Raw genomic sequence first — 19,223 nt, forward strand, 5'->3', positions numbered from 1 at the left:
TACACTTAGATTCCTTTATTGAAAATTTTACACATTTTTTCCCTCAGTGTGTTAGAAGGAAAAAAGTTGAATTTTTCACAAATATGTTAAATATTCAATATCTTTTTTATAGTTGTTTATTCATGAGAATTTCACATAATACTTTAGATTTCTGTAACCCTTTGAAAGTCACCCTGACAAGAATGCTGTTGAGAGTAGTAGGTGAAGGTTTTTGTTTTAGTTCCATCTTAAAAGACTAGGTAAGCATGTGGCCTTTCATGCCTTCTCAGATTTCTCTTAAAATTCATATTGTCTCCTTGAGTTTAAATACAGCGTCATTTCTTTTGGTGTAGCTGAGCTTGGCAGCAGCAACACCAGGCAGTCTATTTTGATACTTGGCTGTTAAAGGCAAAAGAACTCATGCAATGAGTAGTGTGTTAAAGTCTGTGATGTCACCTCCAGGGTGACAGCGTCCACCTTAACCAGCATTTCAGCATCACAGCGCAGCTTTTGGTGCTCTACTACATCCTGTCTTATGAGGAGGCTCTTCTGGCAAACACAAAGACCTTAGGTAAGTGGTACCTAGGTGATTGGCTCTACAAGTTCATTTGCTTGTATTTTGTTATTTTCAAGCTATGGTATGATAAAATATGACCAAATATTTAATAAGCTGCAGCATCATTTTCTTTTTCTTTTTTTTTTTTTGGTACTGGGGATGAACTCAGGACCTTGTGCTTGCAAGGGAGGTGGCAAAACCACTGAGCTAAATCCTTAGCCCAGTAACAGCAGTTTTAAACCATAACATCAAAACCTAGGACTTGCTGGGTGTGGTGGTGCCTGCCTGTCCTCCTAGCACTGGGGTGGCTGAGGGAGGAGGATGGACATGAGTTCAAGGCCAGCCTGGACTACACAGTGAGCTCAAGGCCAGCCTCAGCTACATAGTGGGACCCTGTCTCAAAAAACAAAAACTTTGTACATCCTGGGCTAGTGCTCTACTACTGAGCACTCCCCCTCAGATAATATAAGATGATTATAGTCTTTGTCATATTAGGGAAAAGGTAATTTAACTGTAAAAATTAGGTAATCTACCACTTTCATCGACACATAGACAATGTTTTCTTTTTTTTTTTTCTTTTTCTGTGCCTGGGGATCGAACTCGGGACCTTGTGCTTGCGAGGCAGGCGCCGGAACCACTGAGCTAAATCCCTGGGCCCACGGTGTTTTCTGTTTATAGGACACTTGAGATTTAATAAGTAGGCAGTAGAAGAATGAGCTACTAGGTGTTCTAGGGGAGAAATCAGACCACTAATACTGTAGCAGAGGCCTGAGATACTCTTTAGTTTTTATTTTAATGAATCAGATTTGAGAGAGAGGAAGCAAGGTTGACTTTGAGCCTTTTATCAGAGCATAAAGGATAGAGTGTGCAGAGGTTGAAATAAAAGTGAGCCTTGAGGAAGTCCAGGTTTCTGGAAGATCAGGATGAGGACGAAGAGTTCAGTTGTGAATGTGTTGAGATAATCTGTTAGACCATCCAGTGGGGTTGTTCAGTAGACAGCTGGGTGTCTGGGCTGGAATTTAGGGGAGATACCTAAACTGAAGTTTTGGGAGTCTTTGGCATATATATGATATTCAAACTCATGACATTAAGCAGAATCACTAAGGGATGGAGTACAGGGGGAAGTCAGGAGGCTATGGTGTTCTGGAGGCTAGAAGAATGTTTCAAAGAGGAAGTAGCGAGGACCTATGTCAGGTGACATTGGTAGAGCAAGTACATTTAGGACTGAGGCCCAGCTGACGACTGCTAAGCTAAGGTTACTGTTGTGTTGGTGAAAAGCAAGCTGTATGAGGATGAAAGCCAAATTGTAATGAATTCAAAAGAGAATTAGAGGAGATATACTGCGGACAATGAGACCAGGCTGGACTTCTGAGGAATTGTAAAGAAGAGAAATGATGTGATAACTGGAGTGGAAAATGAGGTCAAGAAAGGATTTTTTTTTTAAAAGATGAAGAAATAAGAGATTGTTGGGAATGAGCTAGTAGAAAGCAGAGGACTGATGAAGTCAGGCCATCCCTGGAGTGTTGTCCCTGATAGGTGGGAGGAGATGGGATATAGAAGGCAAATGGGGGAATTCGCCTTTTTTCTTGAAGTTTTCCCCCAGGTAAGAGATTTTTTTTCCTAGTCTAGTCTCTCATCTCCAAGGGGGAATAAATAACTGCAGACTATGTCACAGCCTTAAGGTAGGTTTCTTTTGTACCACAAAATGTTACTCTGCCTCACATTCCCAACTATGAAATTATGTTGTAATTTCAGCACCTGGCTAACTGTTCTGTGGTGGTTTTTTTTGTGTGTGTTCTGTGGTTTTGACTTTTACAATAAATAGGTTGTTGCAGAAGCTCAGATAAGGAATTCTGAAATTTGAGATAGAGCCAAATATTGGAATATTATAGCCATTAAAAATATATGTGTATTGGGCTGGGGATTTAGCTCAGTGGTTCCACTGCCTGCCTTGCAAGCGTAAAGACCCAAGTTCGATCCCCGCTAACAAAAACAAACAAACAAACAAAAAAGTTTTAAAAATAAATGTGTATTCGTTCTTGGTGTTTAAAAATATTTGTAATACAAATATTAATTTTAGTTAAATACTCATTTGATTAGTATTTATTTATTTGTGTACTGTATGTGTATATATATATTTGTGTTACTGGGGATTGATACCCAGGGCCTTTGCATTGAGCAATATCCCCAGACCTTTTTTTATTTTTTATTTTGAGGCAGGATCTCTAAGTTGCTAAGTTGCCCAGGCTGGGCTTGAACTTTCGATCCTCCTGTCTCAGCCTCCCAGAATCCTGGGATTACAGGCGTGTGCCACCAAACCTGACTGGTTAGTATTTATTTATTTTTTTAAAAATCCCTGTTCTCCCAATACTGAGGCTTAAACCCAGAGGCATTTTACCACTGAGCTGCATCTCCATCCCTTTTTATTTTTTATTTTGAGGCAGGATTTTGCTAAATTGCCCAGCCTGTCCTGGAAGTTGCAATCCTCCTGTCTCAGCCTCATGAGGTTAAATGTTATGTTTGAACCTTTGAAAACAATACACTGGGAGAAATTTATAAATGTTAATGCTCATGATATATATGACCAATATTCTTCTTATAGGCATTTCATGATTATAGTTTACTTTTTTACTGAAGAATTAAGAATATACTTGATAGTATATTTTACAGAGATTGCAAAGAGAAATAATTGCTTTGAATTGGACTTCATGGGCTGCTGGTTCTTTGATGGAATCATTAAAAAATGTGTTTAGGGCCGGGGATTTAGCTCAGTAGTTCCAGCCTGCCTTACTAGCACAAGGTCCTCAGTTCGATCCCTGATACCACAAAAACCCACCAAAACCCAAAAACTAAACAAAACCTCCCCCCCCAAAAATGTGGGGAATTTAAGATTTTTGTCTTCTTTAGGCTTGGTGATGCATGCTTGTAATCCCAGCCCTTGGGAGGCTGAGGTAGGAGGATTGCCATGAGTTTGAGGCCAGCCTGGGCTACATAGTGAGTTCAAAGATACTGTTGTTTTGGTTTGTTTTTGGTACCGGGGATGAACTCTAGGACCTTGCGCTTGTGAGCCAGGCAGGCACGGAACCACTGAGCTAAATCCCTGGCCCAAAGATACTGTTAATTACAGAGTGAGACTCTGTTTCAAAAACAAAACAAAACAAAGCAAACAAACAAAAAAAGATTTTTGTCTTAAGCTTCATAGGGCCAGCTAGTTCATAGTTGTTTTTTTTTGTTTTTGTTTTTTTTTCGTACCGGGGACTGAACTCGGGACCTTGCGCTTGCAAGGCAGGCGCTGGACCCACTGACCTAAATCCCCGGCCCCATAGTTTTGTTTTGTTTTGTTTTAGATAGTTTATAGTTTATCCTTAACTGATCTTGGGGACTCCAAATCTCCTCCCCTCCCCTCCCCCTCCCTTTCCTTTTCTCTTTCCCTTGTCCTTTCTTCTTCCCTTCCCCTACCCCTTTCCCTTCCCCTTCTTCCTCTTTCCCTCTCTCTATCCCTTCCTCTTTTTTTCTGTCTTCTTGCTTGTTTTTTGTGAAGGCTAGGGATTAAATTTAGTGCATACCGAGCAGCAGTGAGCTATATCTCCAGCCTTGACTTTAGATCTTACTTTTACTACTTAACATTTGAGTCCTTACTATGTGCCTTACACTGCCAAACCACTTTACAGGTGTTAACTCAAGTAAACCTTCACAACAATTCTATTGGACAGGTTATCTTTAATTTACAGGGCAGAACACTGAGGCACAGAGAAATTAAGTAACATCCCTATGTAATGAGTATTGGAGTTGGGATTTGATTATCATTGGAACCTGTAGTTATTGCTTTGACTACCTTCTCCACATTCTTTGTTCATAAAATAATTCTGGAAAATTAGGATGCTAATTGACTTACAGGGGATTATATTTGATCAAGAAGTGTATGGAAGGCTGGGGATATGGCTCAGTGGGAGAACCCTTGCCTAGTATGTGTAAGGCCCTGGGTTGCTTTGTACAGATGATGATCTTGACTTTTATTGTAGTACTTACATTCTTCTTGTCCTCAATCAAAAAAAAAATTGTTGGCCTTTACTTTCAGTGATTTGAAAAATGTTAGGCTTTACAATTAACATTTCATGGTTTTAAAAAAGAACAGCATAAAGAATAAAATATATGGATGTGCTTTTTCAGATACCCTGCTTGAGAGTCTCATATATTCATGTGGTATACAGCAAGGTTTCTTGGAATGAGAACAGGGTGCTAGGCACATAAAATATGATAAAGATGAGACAGAAAAAGATTAGTGAGCTAGTCACCACTATTGTGTATAATATGATTAAGTGAAGAATTTTTAAATTGTTACATTGGAATCACAAAGCTTTTAAGCCGTGTGTTCATGATGGCATTTGATCTTCTCTTTAGACTTGGGAGCTCTTAACTCATCAGCTCTTTTAGTGTAGTGAAGTGAATCTCTCATATAATGATTTTTCTCCCCATAGCTTTCAGTTTGAGGGCATTTTCCAGATCTTTCCCTTAAATATGGTCTTGCTTTTTCTGAATATTCAGTATTTTGATAGTTATTCTTCATTTTTTATGTACTATATTCACTGATAAGTGAATTAAAATAATTTAGGGGGATTAAATATGATCAGGCCAGGGATATAGCTCAGTGGTGCTGTGCCTGCCTTGCAAGCACAAGGTCCTGAGTTCGATGCCCAGTACCAAAAAAAAAAGATCAAGATGCAATATGTCTATGTGCAATTTCCTCAAAATGAATGCAATTATTATGTATCACAAGCATATACCAATGACAAAATAAAAGCATTTTCATTCCCATTTTGGTTAAAGGTTAAGATTTCTGTTGGTTCTGACAATTTATTTTTATATTTTTTATCTTTGACTGACAGCTGCCATGCAAAGAAAACCCAAATCATATTCTTCTTCTTTAATGGATCAGATTCCTATCAAATTCCTCATTCGACAGGCTCAAGGGCTACAACAGGAGTTGGGAGGTATTTGTTTCATTTGCTTTTTACTGCTCAAATTTATTGTTAAAAAATGTATGTCAATTTATAAGGTATATAGATGCTCAGTGTTAAAAATTCAAACAATTTAAGTGTGAGATTATTCTTTGCTTTCCTTACTAAATCCATTCTCTCACTTATTGGAACCTACCCCTTCCTGTAAAAAATCTGTAACTTTTCCAGTTTGGTGTATATTTTTAGGCATTTTCCTCTATTGGTTGAACCAAATAAAATTGAACATATTTAAGCATGGAGGTGTGGAGGTGTAGCTCAAGGTTAAAATGATTTGTCTAACATTTGTGAGACTCTGGGTTCAAGTGCTAGCATTGTAAAAAAAAAACAAAACTCAATTACTGATTGTGTTCCAAATCATATTCTTCATTAATGGATCAGATTCCTATCAAATTATGTATTTAACAGGCTCAAGAGGAGTTGGGAGTTGGGAGGCATTTGCCTACAGTGGGTTTATTGGTGATATAACCTCATCATAAGTTGGAAATGAATTTAATACATCTAATTTTGAATGTTTTAGCTTAGTAAAGTACAGTATAGAGTATCCGTTACTCTTGTGATTGTGTGGCTGATTTAGTTGCTGTTCTCTGCTTCTTGATGCCATTGCCCAGCATCATGAGAGAGTATCTTACTGCACTATTGCTGCCCCTGGAAAAGAAAAATTCAAAACACAGGTTTTTTTTGGTACTGGGGATCGAACTTGGGTCCTTGCGCTTTCGAGGCAGGCGGCAGAATCACTGAGCTAAATCCCCGGCCCACAAAACACAGTTTCTAATGAATGTGTCTTGTTTTCACATCATTGTAAAGTTGAAAAAACTAAGTTGAGCCATCATAGGTTGAGGGGGCATCATTTTTGACCTACAGAAACAGCAGTTTCATTTGGTTGAGCCTACTAGATACACAAATAACAACAGTTTTTAGCTGGGCATTGGTGATACACATCTGTAATTCCAGCTGCCTGGGAGACTGAGGCAGGAGAATGCCAGTATTAGGCCTGTCGGGAGGCAGATGAGCAAGACCTTGTCTCAAAATTTAAAAGCAAATAATTATAAAGGGCTGGAAATGTAGCTTAGTGGCAGAGTGAAAAAAAGGACTGGGGATAGAGCTCAGTGGTAGGGAGATTACCAGGCATGATTTGGGCCCTCAGTTCAATCCCCAGTACAGGGTTAAAAAAAATAGTTTAAACTGTGAATGATACCATTGCCTCTTCTGAGAGCACCCCCCACTCTAGAACATCTTTCCAAATCATTACGTGGAGACATACCTTATTGTTTGTCATTATTCCAGTCTACAGTATATTAGTATGGAGTAATGTAATAATTTATAAATGCTATTATTCTTAAACACCTTTTATAATGTTAGAATGTGGATTTTTTTTCTGTTTCTTTGCATAGTCTGTTTCCAAAGAAATGATACTGTATTTTGCAGCATTTGCCAATTAACTTGTTTTATTGAAGAGAACATAAAATATAGATTAGTTTGCACTATTATAAGCAATCTTTTTTGTGATTGTTGGGATGATTTTAATTGTTTGTATATTCCTGTTTATGTTTAGAGACTTAAACTTTTTTTGGTGGGGGGAACTGGTGATGGAACCCAGGGCTTTCACACTGAGCTGCACCCCCCAGCTCATTTTTAAATTTTTTATTTTGAGGCAGGGTCCCACAAACTCAGTTGTATTGCCCAGGCTGGGCTTGAATTTCCAGTTTTCCTGCCTCAGTCTCCTAGAGTGCTAGGATTACACGTGTGTGTCACCATGCCTGGCTTAAAATACTACTACTTTTGATTGTTGCAATGTCTTGTCAAACATAGAAACATCAATTTTATGCAGCTTTTATGAGAAAAGAAGCTGGTATTATCTCTACTGGTATTAAACAATGTTATAATTTGATTTAACTTGCAAGAAGGAATGATTGACTCTTAGTACTCTGATTTGCTGCTGCTGGTACTATACTCTTACTAATGATGATGGTAATAGTGTAGTAGTACTAGTAGTGTACTTATGTGCCAAGCACTTAGCTTATGCTACTTTATATAACTAAATAATCATTTTTATAGCATTATTTATTTTATTATTGTTACTACATAATAGCATAAATAGGTAAACTGTGCTGTAAGCACAATGTTAGAAACAAGGCTTTTGACTTAGGAAAAGGAAGGTTTTACTGAAAGGTGCCACTTGTAAACACTCAAAGTGGGCAACTTTAATTTTACCTGTCTCAGTGATTCTCAACAGGATTGAAGAAGGAAAGGGTAGGCACTCTACAGAACCCTATCAGAATTTCTGAGTCAGTCTTTTTCAAATCATATATGATTTTGCCTCTTTGGAGTGTGCCTTCCTCCTTTTTTTCCTCTCCACTCCTCTTAACACATTGTTCTGTCAACTTTTCCTAGGCATTTATGAGGCCCCAGTTTCAATCCTTAACACTGCCCAAAACAGAAACAATTACTGATCATCTTTCACTTATATGATAGGTTTACTGGGGAGATATATATTGGCATGAGGGGGAAAAAGCTTGAAAACTTTTGGTGTAAGTGGTGGTTCCCAGGTCACTGTGTATCTATTTTAGGATTTTTTCTTTAAGCAGATCCTCTGGCTTGAACTACTGTATAGAAATTCTTGAACTGTGGTATGCATGCATTGAGGTGCCAATTTCTAGGCAGAGTTTCTGCAGTGTTCATCTGGTATGGCATCTCTTATTCTCCTCATGAGAGATGGTTCCCAAGCTTCTGAAGCTAGAGGTGCTCTCATCATAGTGTGAGAAACACTGGTTTAGAGCATGACCTTACTGTCTATTGGCTTCCTGAAAATGAAGGGTGGGAAATCTTCTGTTTTTGAGAATGGGGAATCTAATTGACTTGCTGTTAATTTTCAAGGGTTGCATTCAGCTTTACTACGTCTCCTTGCAACTAACTACCCACATCTGTGTATTGTGGACGACTGGATCTGTGAAGAAGAAATCACAGGGACTGATACCCTGTTAAGGCGAATGCTCCTGACTAATAATGCCAAAATCCACTCTCCTAAACAACTACAAGAAGGTACAGTACATTGATAGTCCTCTTAGCCCTTTAGCAGTACAAGGAGATGCTAAGCTAATTGAAATCTTATAATCATACAGAATTTTCCTGGGCATATATCAATGTTTTGGCGAATGTATTTTAAATAATTCTTTTGAATTTAGGAAGTTTTTTTGGTACCAAGGATTGAACTCGGGACCTTGAGCTTGTGAGGCAGGCGGCGGAACCACTGAGCTAAATCCCCAGCTCCCTAACCATTTCTTTTTGATGTATTCATATTTTTTTCTTGCAGTGCTAGGGATCAAACTGACATGCATGCATCTTTTACCTCATGTCATATAGCCCTAAAAATGTTTTAGAAAAGTTCTAAACTATTTAGAAATAAATGCTATTAAATAAGGCTGTATACTTGCTGTTAATGGATAGTGTTCTACATCAGCACTGTTAAATAGAAATAATGTGAGCCACACAATATAAACTTTCTAGTATCCCTATTTAAAAGTAAAAGAAAGCCTGAGGATATAGCCAGTGTTAGAGCATTTGTCTAACATGGATGAAACCTTGGGTTCAACCAGGCAATATTAATTTTTAAAAAATTTTAAAGTTTATTATCTTTATGTGAAAAGTTTGTACAATCACTGCACATTAAGGTCATTGCAGAATCTTTACTCTTTGTTTTGCCAGCACTGACATTGGCCTTTGGTGTCCCCTTGACTTTCTTCTTTCTGTTCTTGAGTTTATTTCACTGTTTCCTTGAGGCCTTTTTCTTCTCATAGAGGCCTGTCAAGTGTATGTTTGAGTGTATTTTTCTTTACATAACCCAAGGAATTACAATTCATAGCAAAGCCAGTTGTCTTGCCACCACTAACATGGGTTCTTAATCCAGATATAGAGATTACATCTGGTGTGGTCTTGTAAATTTTGGCTATTTTTTTTCTGAATTTCTGTTTTAGATACTGTTCCTTTCCCATGAGCATCCTGGTCTGCATGGTTCCTCTGTCATTCATGTCAGCTGCCTGTCCAAGACAGCTAGGGAGGAACAAGCTTCAAAAATAATTTTAATATTTGTTTCATTTAACCACATACCTCCAGTACATTATTTCGCCATGTAATCAATATGAAATTATTAATGAGTGTCCTTTTTTTTTTTAACCCACATTAACTTTTTAGCCCATGTATTGTACACTTCCATCACACTTCAGTTTGGACTATTTGCATCTCAGGTGTTTAAAAGCCAAATGTGGTTGGTGACTACTGTATTTGGGGAGGACAGCAATAGATATTTTTAGTAACAGCAATCTGGTGGGTGCTTATACCCTGTAAAGGAGCCACCAGAAGGAAAGTATCAAGAAGTTAAAGCTTTCATATGACTATCCTAACAGAGGCAGTACCTGGTCTATTTTTCTGTATCAGTCCTGCTTTTAAAAGAAATCTGAATCATCCAAGAAAATGAGAATTGGGTCACTAATATTTTTGTTTTGTTTTATTTTGAGACAGAGTCTAGCTATGTAGTGCAGGCTGCCCTTGAACTCACTTTGTAGCCCAGGCTGGCCTTGAACTCGTGGGGGCGATCCTTCTGCCTTGCCTCAGAGTCCTGGGATTACAGGCATGTGCCACCACACCTGGATACTAATATTTTTTAAATGAGGTTTTGTTGTTGTTGTTCTAAAGAAATAATAGTTTCAATAATTGGACTTCCATGAATTTTTCTTCTTTTTTTTGGTACTGGGGATCGAACTCAGGTCCTTGCGCTTGTGCAGCAGGCAGCGAAACCACTGAGCTAAATCCCCAGCCCTCCATGAATTTTTCTAAAGGCTCTTATTTTAGGTTTAGTCAGAACTGACTGTGATTGAAAGTTTTATTTTCTAGTAACATTGTTTTCTTGATTTGTTGGGTCTGTAGTGTAAGAGCAATATTACTTCCTGCTCCATAAACTTCAGATTTTGACTGCCAAATTTTCTTTTTTAGCATTTTCAGCCATCCCAGTAAATCACACACAAGTGATGCAGATTATAGAACACTTGACTCTACTCTCTGCCAGTGAACTTATACCATACGCAGAAGTATTAACATCCAATATGAGCCAGCTGTTGAATTCAGGGGTTCCACGGAGGATTCTTCAAACAGTCAATAAGTTATGGATGGTTCTTAATACTGTGATGCCTAGAAGGTAAATTCAATGTGCATTGTTACGTATAGCAGTGTATAGCAGCAATAATACACAATAACCTAAACTTAATTGTTAAAAAAAATTTCACAAGACCACTTATATTTATTGTGTGACAATAAAATTCCTTTTTGAAGACTACTAATTAACAAGTTGTTAGGGCCGGGGGTTTAGCTTAGTGGTTCCACTGCCTGCCTTGAAAGCAGAAGGACCTGAGTTTGATCCCCGGTACCAAAAACAAAACAAAAAAAAACCAAGTTGTTATATCTTTAAGGGAAAGAATGAAATAGAAACGTATTTAAGAAATAGAAACGTATTTCCAATTTGAGAAAGTTCTTTAAAAACAGGTTCTCATGTTTATTATTCTCATGGCTAATTGTGATTTAGGTCATTATGTTGTCTTGCATCAGGGCTGGGGATTTAGCTCAGTGGTTCCACTGCCTGCCTGGCAAGTGCAAGGTCCTGAGTTCAATCCCCATTACCGAAAAAATAAAATAAGCAGCTATGTTGTCTTGCATCATTGCTTATTATGATCAATTTTTCATCAGGCTGTGGGTAATGACAGTTAATGCACTTCAACCTTCCATAAAGTTTGTACGACAACAAAAGTATACACAGAATGACCTGATGATAGATCCCCTCATTGTCCTGCGGTGTGATCAGAGGGTTTACAGGTACGTGTCATCTGAGTTTCATTTTTATTATAGAGTTATACTCTAGACAGTCAAAATAATTTGAAGAAATTCAGTTTAACCTTGTACTTGATGTTTTTGCAATAACTAGGCAGTATGACCTATGTGTCTTTTTCTTTAGTTGTTTATATTCATGAACTATATATTTGGCTTAGTCTTCAACATGTGGTTAAAAAATATATTCAACATGTGGTTAATAAAGTAAAGCCTTAGAGAAATTTCTTAGAGAAGTGTTGCTTTTGTTGACCACGAGTAGTGTTAACCGCGAGTAGTGGTTTTCGCTCTCATAGTGAAAACTGGTTAAGAATAACACTTTTTCTGCTAGCATGTTGAAAAAGGATTTTAAAAAACTGGTTCATTTTCAACTGTTACATACCTTACAACTGTGACTGTACCTTTAATTTTTTTTTTTTTTTTTTGAGACAGGGTCTTGGTGTGTGGTTTAGGCTGGCCTTGAACTCATGGTGAGGGAGTGTTGGGATTTCAATTATAATGTTAGCTTCACTGAATCTACATTGGTTCTAATTCTTTGTCAAAAACATTGAAGCGATTTCACCTCAAAAAGCAATCAATGAACTCAGATCATTAATATTTGAATTTCTAGTTGGTTTTTTTTCTTTAATTTTTATTTATTTATTTATTTGGTTTTTTGAGGCAGGGTCTCCCTTTGTAGTTCAGGCTGGCTCTGAACTCACTATGTAGTCCAGGCTGGCCTCAAACTTGGAGCTATCCTCCTGCCTCAGCCTCCCAAGTGCTGGGATTACAGGTGTGCCCCACCATGCCCGGCATTTCTTTAATTTTTTTGAGACAAGGTTTTACTATATAATCACTATGAATTTGTGATTAGCTTGGGATGTCCTTGAACTCACAGTCCTCTTGCCTTGCTCCCCAAATGCAGGAATCCAGGCATGTGCCCTCTGTTATATTACTTCTGGTTATAATGCTAAATAGTATCAAAGGCATTTAAATTGAGGGGACTGCCTTAAAGTGATTATCATCTGCATGGGGAAAGAGGACATAATGAAAAGGTGAATAATAATAATAATAAAAAAGAAAAGGTGAATAATATGGCCACGTGCAGATGAATGGCATAGTAATGAATGCTGGTAAAAGCTGGAGAAAGCTGGGACCTGGGTGTTTGAAAGGATTGACCTAGGATTTAAATGAACAGATAATATATTGGTGGGGTTCAGTGTATCAAGGAAAGTATTTGAGAAGGTATTTTGAATATGAGCAAAGGTATAGAAGCAAGGATGAAAAAGGCTTGCAACAGAGGGTTAATTTTTTTTTTTTTTTGGTTCTGGGGATCAGTCTCTGGACCTTGCGCTTGCGAGGCAGGCGGTGGAACCACAGAGCTAAATCCCCGGCCCAATATTTGAGAGAAGCACACTTTACAACTGGAAAGTTAAGTTGGAGTCAGATTATGCAGATGCTAGAAGATCATTTAGGTGGTATTTTGGGAAAAGAAGCTTTACATTAGGTGTGCCACAGGGAGAGAAACTATAGGAAAAATGACCAAGTAGGATACAACCTACACTCAACCAAAGGGATGACAGTGTGGGAGTGACAGACCTGATAAATTTGCTTAGTATGGTTTGGTGAGATTGGGGTTACATAGGAAATAGGAATCATGAGAATAAACAATGCAAATCACCTTAAGTATCTAATAAAAAGAAAAGCATGGTAAATAAAACTTCTAAAAAAGAGGTACTTGTTTTTCCTCTCAGTGCTGGGGAATTAATGCAGGACCTCATGCATGCTAGGCAAACACCGTGCCACTAGGCTGCACCCCTGTTTCTTTTCCTTTCTTTCTTTCTTTTTTTTTTTGGTACTGGGGATCGGATTTGGGACCTTTACGCTTGCAAGGCAGGCGGTAGAACCACTGAGCTAAATCCCCAGCTCTCATTTTTTTTTTCCAGTACGGTGGATTGAACTCAGGACCTTGCACTTGTGAGGCAGGTGGGCCACCACTGAGCCAAATCCCCGGCCAGTTTCTTTTTAATTTTGAGACAGGCTCTCGCTACATTGCCCAGGCTGGCCCCCAACTTGTGATCTTCCTGCCTCAGCCATCCCAGTAACTGGTGCTACAAACATGTGCTGTTTTAGTGTCTGGCTGAAAAGCAGTGCATCTAAAACAAATGATTTATCAGTGTTAAAATCCACTTAAGTAGGTGATGGATGGGTTACCTCAGGTAATTTAGTTCAGGGAGGTTACAAGATTATGCTTTCAAAATACATTCTGTATTTGTATAGTTTGGATGTACCACTAGTGAACCTTTTCTGATGCTAACAGATTTGTTTCTTATATTAATTGGCTGCGTTATTTCATTTTATTGATGTACTATGCTTCACCCCATGCCTTATTTATTGCTGAATATTTTATTTTTTTGTGGTATTGGGGATTGAACCAGGGCCTTTGCTCTAAGTTACATTCCCAGACCCCCTTTTTATTTTTGGCTTAATTTTGAGATAGAGTCTTACTAAGGTGCCCAAACTGGGCTCCAGTGTGACATTCAGGATTAACCCAGTGGTGGCATTAGGAAAGTGCATGGAGACTGTTGAAGCAGGGTGATGAGTTCTTGGGAATTTATTGTAATATTCCCTTTTTTTTGTATGTATGAACATTTTCATGCTATCTATTAATAAGTGAACCTTTAATAAGATGCAAGATTAACAAAAAGAAAAAACAGATTCTTTCTGGCCTCTTTTGACCAATCCCAGTTTTATCTCCAGAGGAAGCTGTTAGAATGTTGTATAAGTAGTTTTACTTTTCTGTGTACTTAGTAATTTATGAATAGAACTTTTTTTTGTTTCAAATGTTTTAAAGAAACATAAGTAATATTATAGGGATTGATTTATTCTTTTAAAAAATACTTTTGAGCCAGGTATGGTGGTGCATGCCTGTAATCCCAGCACCCTGGAGGCTGAGGCAGGAGGATCACCTTGAGTTCAAGGCCAGCCTGAGTTACACAGTGAGTTTAAGGCTAGCCTGAACTGCATAGTGAGACCCTGTCTCAAAAAATACAAACCACAACAAAACAAAACAAAACCCCCCCAAAGAAACAAAAAACCTAAACAAAAAACTCCCCAAAAAACAAGACTTTTACTGCTCTCCATGTTTTCTGTGTTCATTATGCGTAGTTCTACCTCATTTGCTTTAACTGCTGCACAGTCTTCCAGAGTGTCCTCCAGAATCTGTGAGAATGTCCGGATTGGAGCTTGAGTTTTATGATTTTTTTTTTTTGGTACCGGGGATTGAACTTGGGACCTTGGACTTGTGAGGCAGGCGCCGGAACCACTGAGCTAAATCCCCAGCCCAAGTTTTATAATTTTTTAAACAGGCCGTTCTTAGATTTTGGGAAGGTGATGCTCATTTTCAGTTTGGGGAAGCATGGCTTCAGTTCAGCATTGACATGGAGATGGACATTAGGTGGTGCCAGTGTTTCCGTTCTCAGTCCATCTGTGATGCCTGTGAAGGTGTATACAGGAGTTCTCTCTGTGATAAAGCCTAAGAAATGGAACCTCTGGTTTCTTTGAAGGGCTTGACATTTGAAATTCTAGTGGTCACTAGTTTATCTTTTTTATCATTATTTTCTTTTTTATACTTACTTTTACTTCATTTAAATTTAATCTACAATCTCAATCTTTGAGGAATGAATAACCATGTGCCTGTTTTTTAGATGAGGAAACTAAGGTTCAGTAAGGACCTTCCCTTAGCCTTCCCCAGGTTAAGGAGATGAAACACTCTTGGAATATGGAGTTGTCTTGTTCTCTTACTCCAAAGAAAAACAAGAGAAGATAAATAATCTCTTCTAGCTTCCGTCTTCTCCATCACAAAACATGCCTCTTTTGAGGACAACTGCTTTGCAGGCTCATGTCTAAGAGATTTATGGGGAGCATAGATTTCAGCAAAAAAGGAGTATCTTTTCTCTGTCGCTTATATTGCATTTTAGCTGATAAGATGAACAGGTGAAAGTGTATAATCTATAGAGAATAGGAAATATATATTTAAGTTTTATATTGAGAATAAATATTTCAGTGGGAAAATTTACTATTCTGTGATACTCAGATTTTTCTATTTAACTGAGTTGATCATGTTCTGACATAAATTTATATACTTTCCACACATTTGTCTTTCTTTTAGATGTCCCGCGCTGATGGATATTACACTACACATGTTGAATGGATATCTTCTTGCATCTAAAGCTTACCTTAGTGCTCATCTGAAGGAAACAGCAGAGCAAGACAGGCCTTCCCAGAATAATACAATAGGTTTAGCTGGACAAAATGATGCCCCAGAAGTTACCAGAGAAGAACTGAAAAATGCATTACTGGCTGCTCAGGTACATTTTGCTATAGTAAAATTTAGTCAGAAGGGTAAGGGGTTCCCTGCTAATGTAATTAAAGAAATGAATGGTACATTATGCCTGCTATGCTTGATATCCTGTGCATTCCTGTTATAAGAGCATCTGTGATGACGATGTTACCTTTGCACTGATTATTATATTTCACTGAAACCAGGAATAAGCTTCACAATGTGAATTTCATAGCGACTTAAATAAGTATTTTTAATAAAATACAAGGCTTTAACTTCTGAAGTTATAGTTAATATCTTTACTGACTAAACAAATACTTATCAGACACTTATGTGCCAAATACTGTTCTAGGGACTGGAGTTATAGTGGTGAAGAAGAGAAAATCTTTAGTTATTTCTTTTTTTTGGTACCGGAGATCAAACTCAGGTCCTTGTGCTTGCGCAGCAGGCGGCGAAACCAAATCCCCAGCCCTCCTTGGTTATTTCTTAAGATCAAATGGTAGAAAGGAAGTCAAATGTTGGAGACGGTAAATAGAAAAACAGGAAATATATAATAAAATGTTAGGGAGTGATAAATACTGTGACAATATAAGCAGTTCAACTTTATACTTAGGAAGTTTTATAACCATGTAGAATTTCGTTAAAACCTTAGGTAGTCATTTTTGAATAATGTAGCAGATGTGAGATGATAAAATGTTAAGCAGTTTGAGGTCTTCAGAAATTTTTTTTAGTTTGAAATGTATTTTCTGAAATCTCATTGATGAAAGGAAAATTAGGAGTAATAATACCAGTCTACAGTCCTCTAACCTATAGTATAGAAATCCAAAAAGGCTGTGAAAATGAGGCATTTCTTTTTTTTGGTGCTGGGGATTGAACTCAGGACCTTGCACTTGCAAGGCAGGCGGCAGAACCACTGAGTAAATAAATCTGAGGCATTTCTTTTTTAATTCATTTAGCAGAAAAATTTGACATTATGTGAACTCATTTGGTGAGAAATTGATGTAACACTATTGATGGTCTTTATCTCTCTTAATGTAAATATTGGTATGTTTGATATTCAATGTGTTTGCTGTCCCATTCTATACTTGATCTTAGCCAAAAGGCCAAGAAGCGATCCCACACTATTAATATTGTGTAATACTACCTTTTAAAAAATTCTGGCCATGTATGTTGTTGCATGTGTATAATCACAGCTACTTGAGAGGTAAGGCAAGAGGACCACAAGTTCCAGGTCACAAATTCTGGGCAACTTAGTGAGGCCCTGTGACAGAGGAAGCACAAGGCCCTGGGTTCAATCCCTAGTACCACAGTGGGGGAGAAAAATCTGAGTTCTAAAGTAAATTTTTCTCTGGGCATGGTGGTGCATGCCTGTAATCTTAGCACTCGAGAGGCTGAGGCAAGAGAGTTCGATGCTAGCCTGAATTACACAACAAGACCGTGTTTCAAAAAACCAAAAAAAAAGTAAAGCTTTTCGTATGGATTAGAATAAGGAACTGTAGATCATAATACTGTAGTTTACACCTATATACGGCTTACTACATGGGTAAGTTACGTGGGTGCCAGTCTAAGTTCTTTACATACATTAACTCATTTAATTTTTACAACCAACCTGTGAGGCATTGAGTATTATCATATGCATTGTGATAGATTTGGAAAATGAGACCCAGAGAGGTTTAGTGATTTGCTCAAGGTTATATATTCAGTAATGTGAGAGTTAAAAATCATGCTTGTGTACTCGGGTTCTGTAGCCTGCAAATAAAATCAAGTAAAACAAACACAAAAGCCACTATCCAAAATCCATCAACCTCAAGGACAGGTTGAAAAGAAAGGCTAACTTCAGTTGCAAAGAAAAGCTAACCCTAAGAATCATCAGATTCTTAAACATTTTGATCACGTAATTGTTCTCTACCCCAGCCAGTAGCTGTTTTACAGAGATGCATGTCATATATTCTTTCTCTCTTGTTTAAACTCCTTTTTAATAGATGAGATTGATTATAGTTCTCCTTCAGATAGAGGGGGCTCAAGTAGGTCACCCATTAAAAACTATTCTATGAAATGACTCCCAAGCTATAGCCTGAGCTAGGGTGGTTTGTGCAGGCAGATTGGGTGGTGAGGGTAGAATCTGTCCCTGTCCTTGCAAAACCAGGGCCTTTTAAGAGCCTGTCTTCAGGTTGAAAAGGATTATGGGAAGTAATTTAGGCATTATTACCCACAACCTTCAGAGGAATTAGTTGGTAGCCCAGTGAGAAAAAGGAGGAAGAACAGGTAAGACCTGGGAAAATTAGATTAGGAAGGAAGGGAAAGTCTGGTAGAAGTTGTTTTTGCCTTAGGGCCTATTTTGGGCGTCACTGAATTAGATTATCTTTCTAGTAGATGTTTTTAAACTGGAGTCTGTGGATCTGCCTTAGAGATATATGTCTTCCTTGAAATGATATAATATGTTTATTTTTGTTAATTTTTATGGAAAGAGGGTTTTATTTAGATTTTTAAGGGACTCATGACCCTAGAATGGTGAGAATATTGCTTTATACATTGTTTACTTCTGCTCTAAGAGCCGCCACTTTGTGTGTTTGGGTTTTTGTTTTTGTTTTTTTTTGGTACCAGGGATTGAACTCAGTACTTTGCGCTTGCGAGGCAGATGCGGTGCCACTGAGCTAAATCCCCGGCCCTTTTTGTGTTTTGAAAGAAACTAGTTATTCTGCCATTTCTGTTCATGTGGAAAAAATTGTTTGATTTTCAAATGAACTTCTCAGAAACTTCTGTTTGCTTTGCTTGTAGGATAGTGCAGCTGTTCAGATTCTCTTAGAGATTTGTTTACCCACTGAAGAGGAGAAAGCAAAGGGTGTCAATCCAGACAGCTTGCTAAGAAATGTTCAGAGTGTTATCACGGGCAGCTCTCCGAGTAAGGAAACAGAGGAAGGGGAAGACAATCTGCTTTGTAACCTTCGGGAAGTTCAGTGCCTTATCTGTTGTCTGTTGCACCAAATGTACATTGCAGATCCCAACATTGCTAAACTTGTTCACTTTCAGGTATGTTTTCAAAGAATGATGGTTTATAGTTTATTTTTCTTGGGGATTGTTAGGGATCATTTAGAGATACTGTAATACAAATGATCAAGTTCTTTTATAATATGGAAAACTATCTAAATTTTAGGTTTTTTTCCCAACCCAATAAAGCATTCAAATAATTTCTCTCTTATTCTAGTACATCAAAATAGTGAAATGCCAGGATACATGTAGAGCACTGTAGTCTTCTGAACATCTTTTACATAAAGAAAGTGAAACTTTCATATAGTGAAACTTTCATTTGTTTTTATCTACATTTATTTGACTTATTTCTAACCTTTTCCCTCTTTCTTGTTGAGATAGGGTTATCCATGTGAACTCTTGCCTCTGACAGTTGCAGGTATTCCATCTATGCATATCTGTTTGGATTTTATACCTGAGCTTATTGCACAGCCAGAACTTGAAAAACAGG

The 19,223-nt window shown here is 37.8% G+C and overlaps 1 protein-coding gene across 3 annotated transcripts in view; it reads left to right on the plus strand.

Moving 5' to 3' along the window:
• The window catches only part of Ints2 (integrator complex subunit 2), a 51,275-nt gene that overhangs the window by 27,848 nt on the left and 4,204 nt on the right, over positions 1-19,223 (plus strand). For all 3 annotated transcript variants that reach the window (XM_021248692.2, XM_013067704.3, XM_087191447.1), the window contains 8 exons: positions 442-550; positions 5,422-5,526; positions 8,428-8,592; positions 10,540-10,741; positions 11,287-11,412; positions 15,575-15,773; positions 18,524-18,775; positions 19,115-19,222. In XM_021248692.2, coding sequence (XP_021104351.1) covers positions 442-550; positions 5,422-5,526; positions 8,428-8,592; positions 10,540-10,741; positions 11,287-11,412; positions 15,575-15,773; positions 18,524-18,775; positions 19,115-19,222 — 1,266 coding nt within the window. The remainder of the gene's footprint in view (positions 1-441; positions 551-5,421; positions 5,527-8,427; positions 8,593-10,539; positions 10,742-11,286; positions 11,413-15,574; positions 15,774-18,523; positions 18,776-19,114; position 19,223) is intronic.

The sequence above is a fragment of the Heterocephalus glaber genome, unplaced genomic scaffold, assembly GCF_053883595.1.
Source record: "Heterocephalus glaber isolate CG9 unplaced genomic scaffold, H.glaber_assembly_v1.0 deba00001564, whole genome shotgun sequence".
Classification (NCBI taxonomy): Eukaryota; Metazoa; Chordata; class Mammalia; order Rodentia; family Bathyergidae; genus Heterocephalus; species Heterocephalus glaber.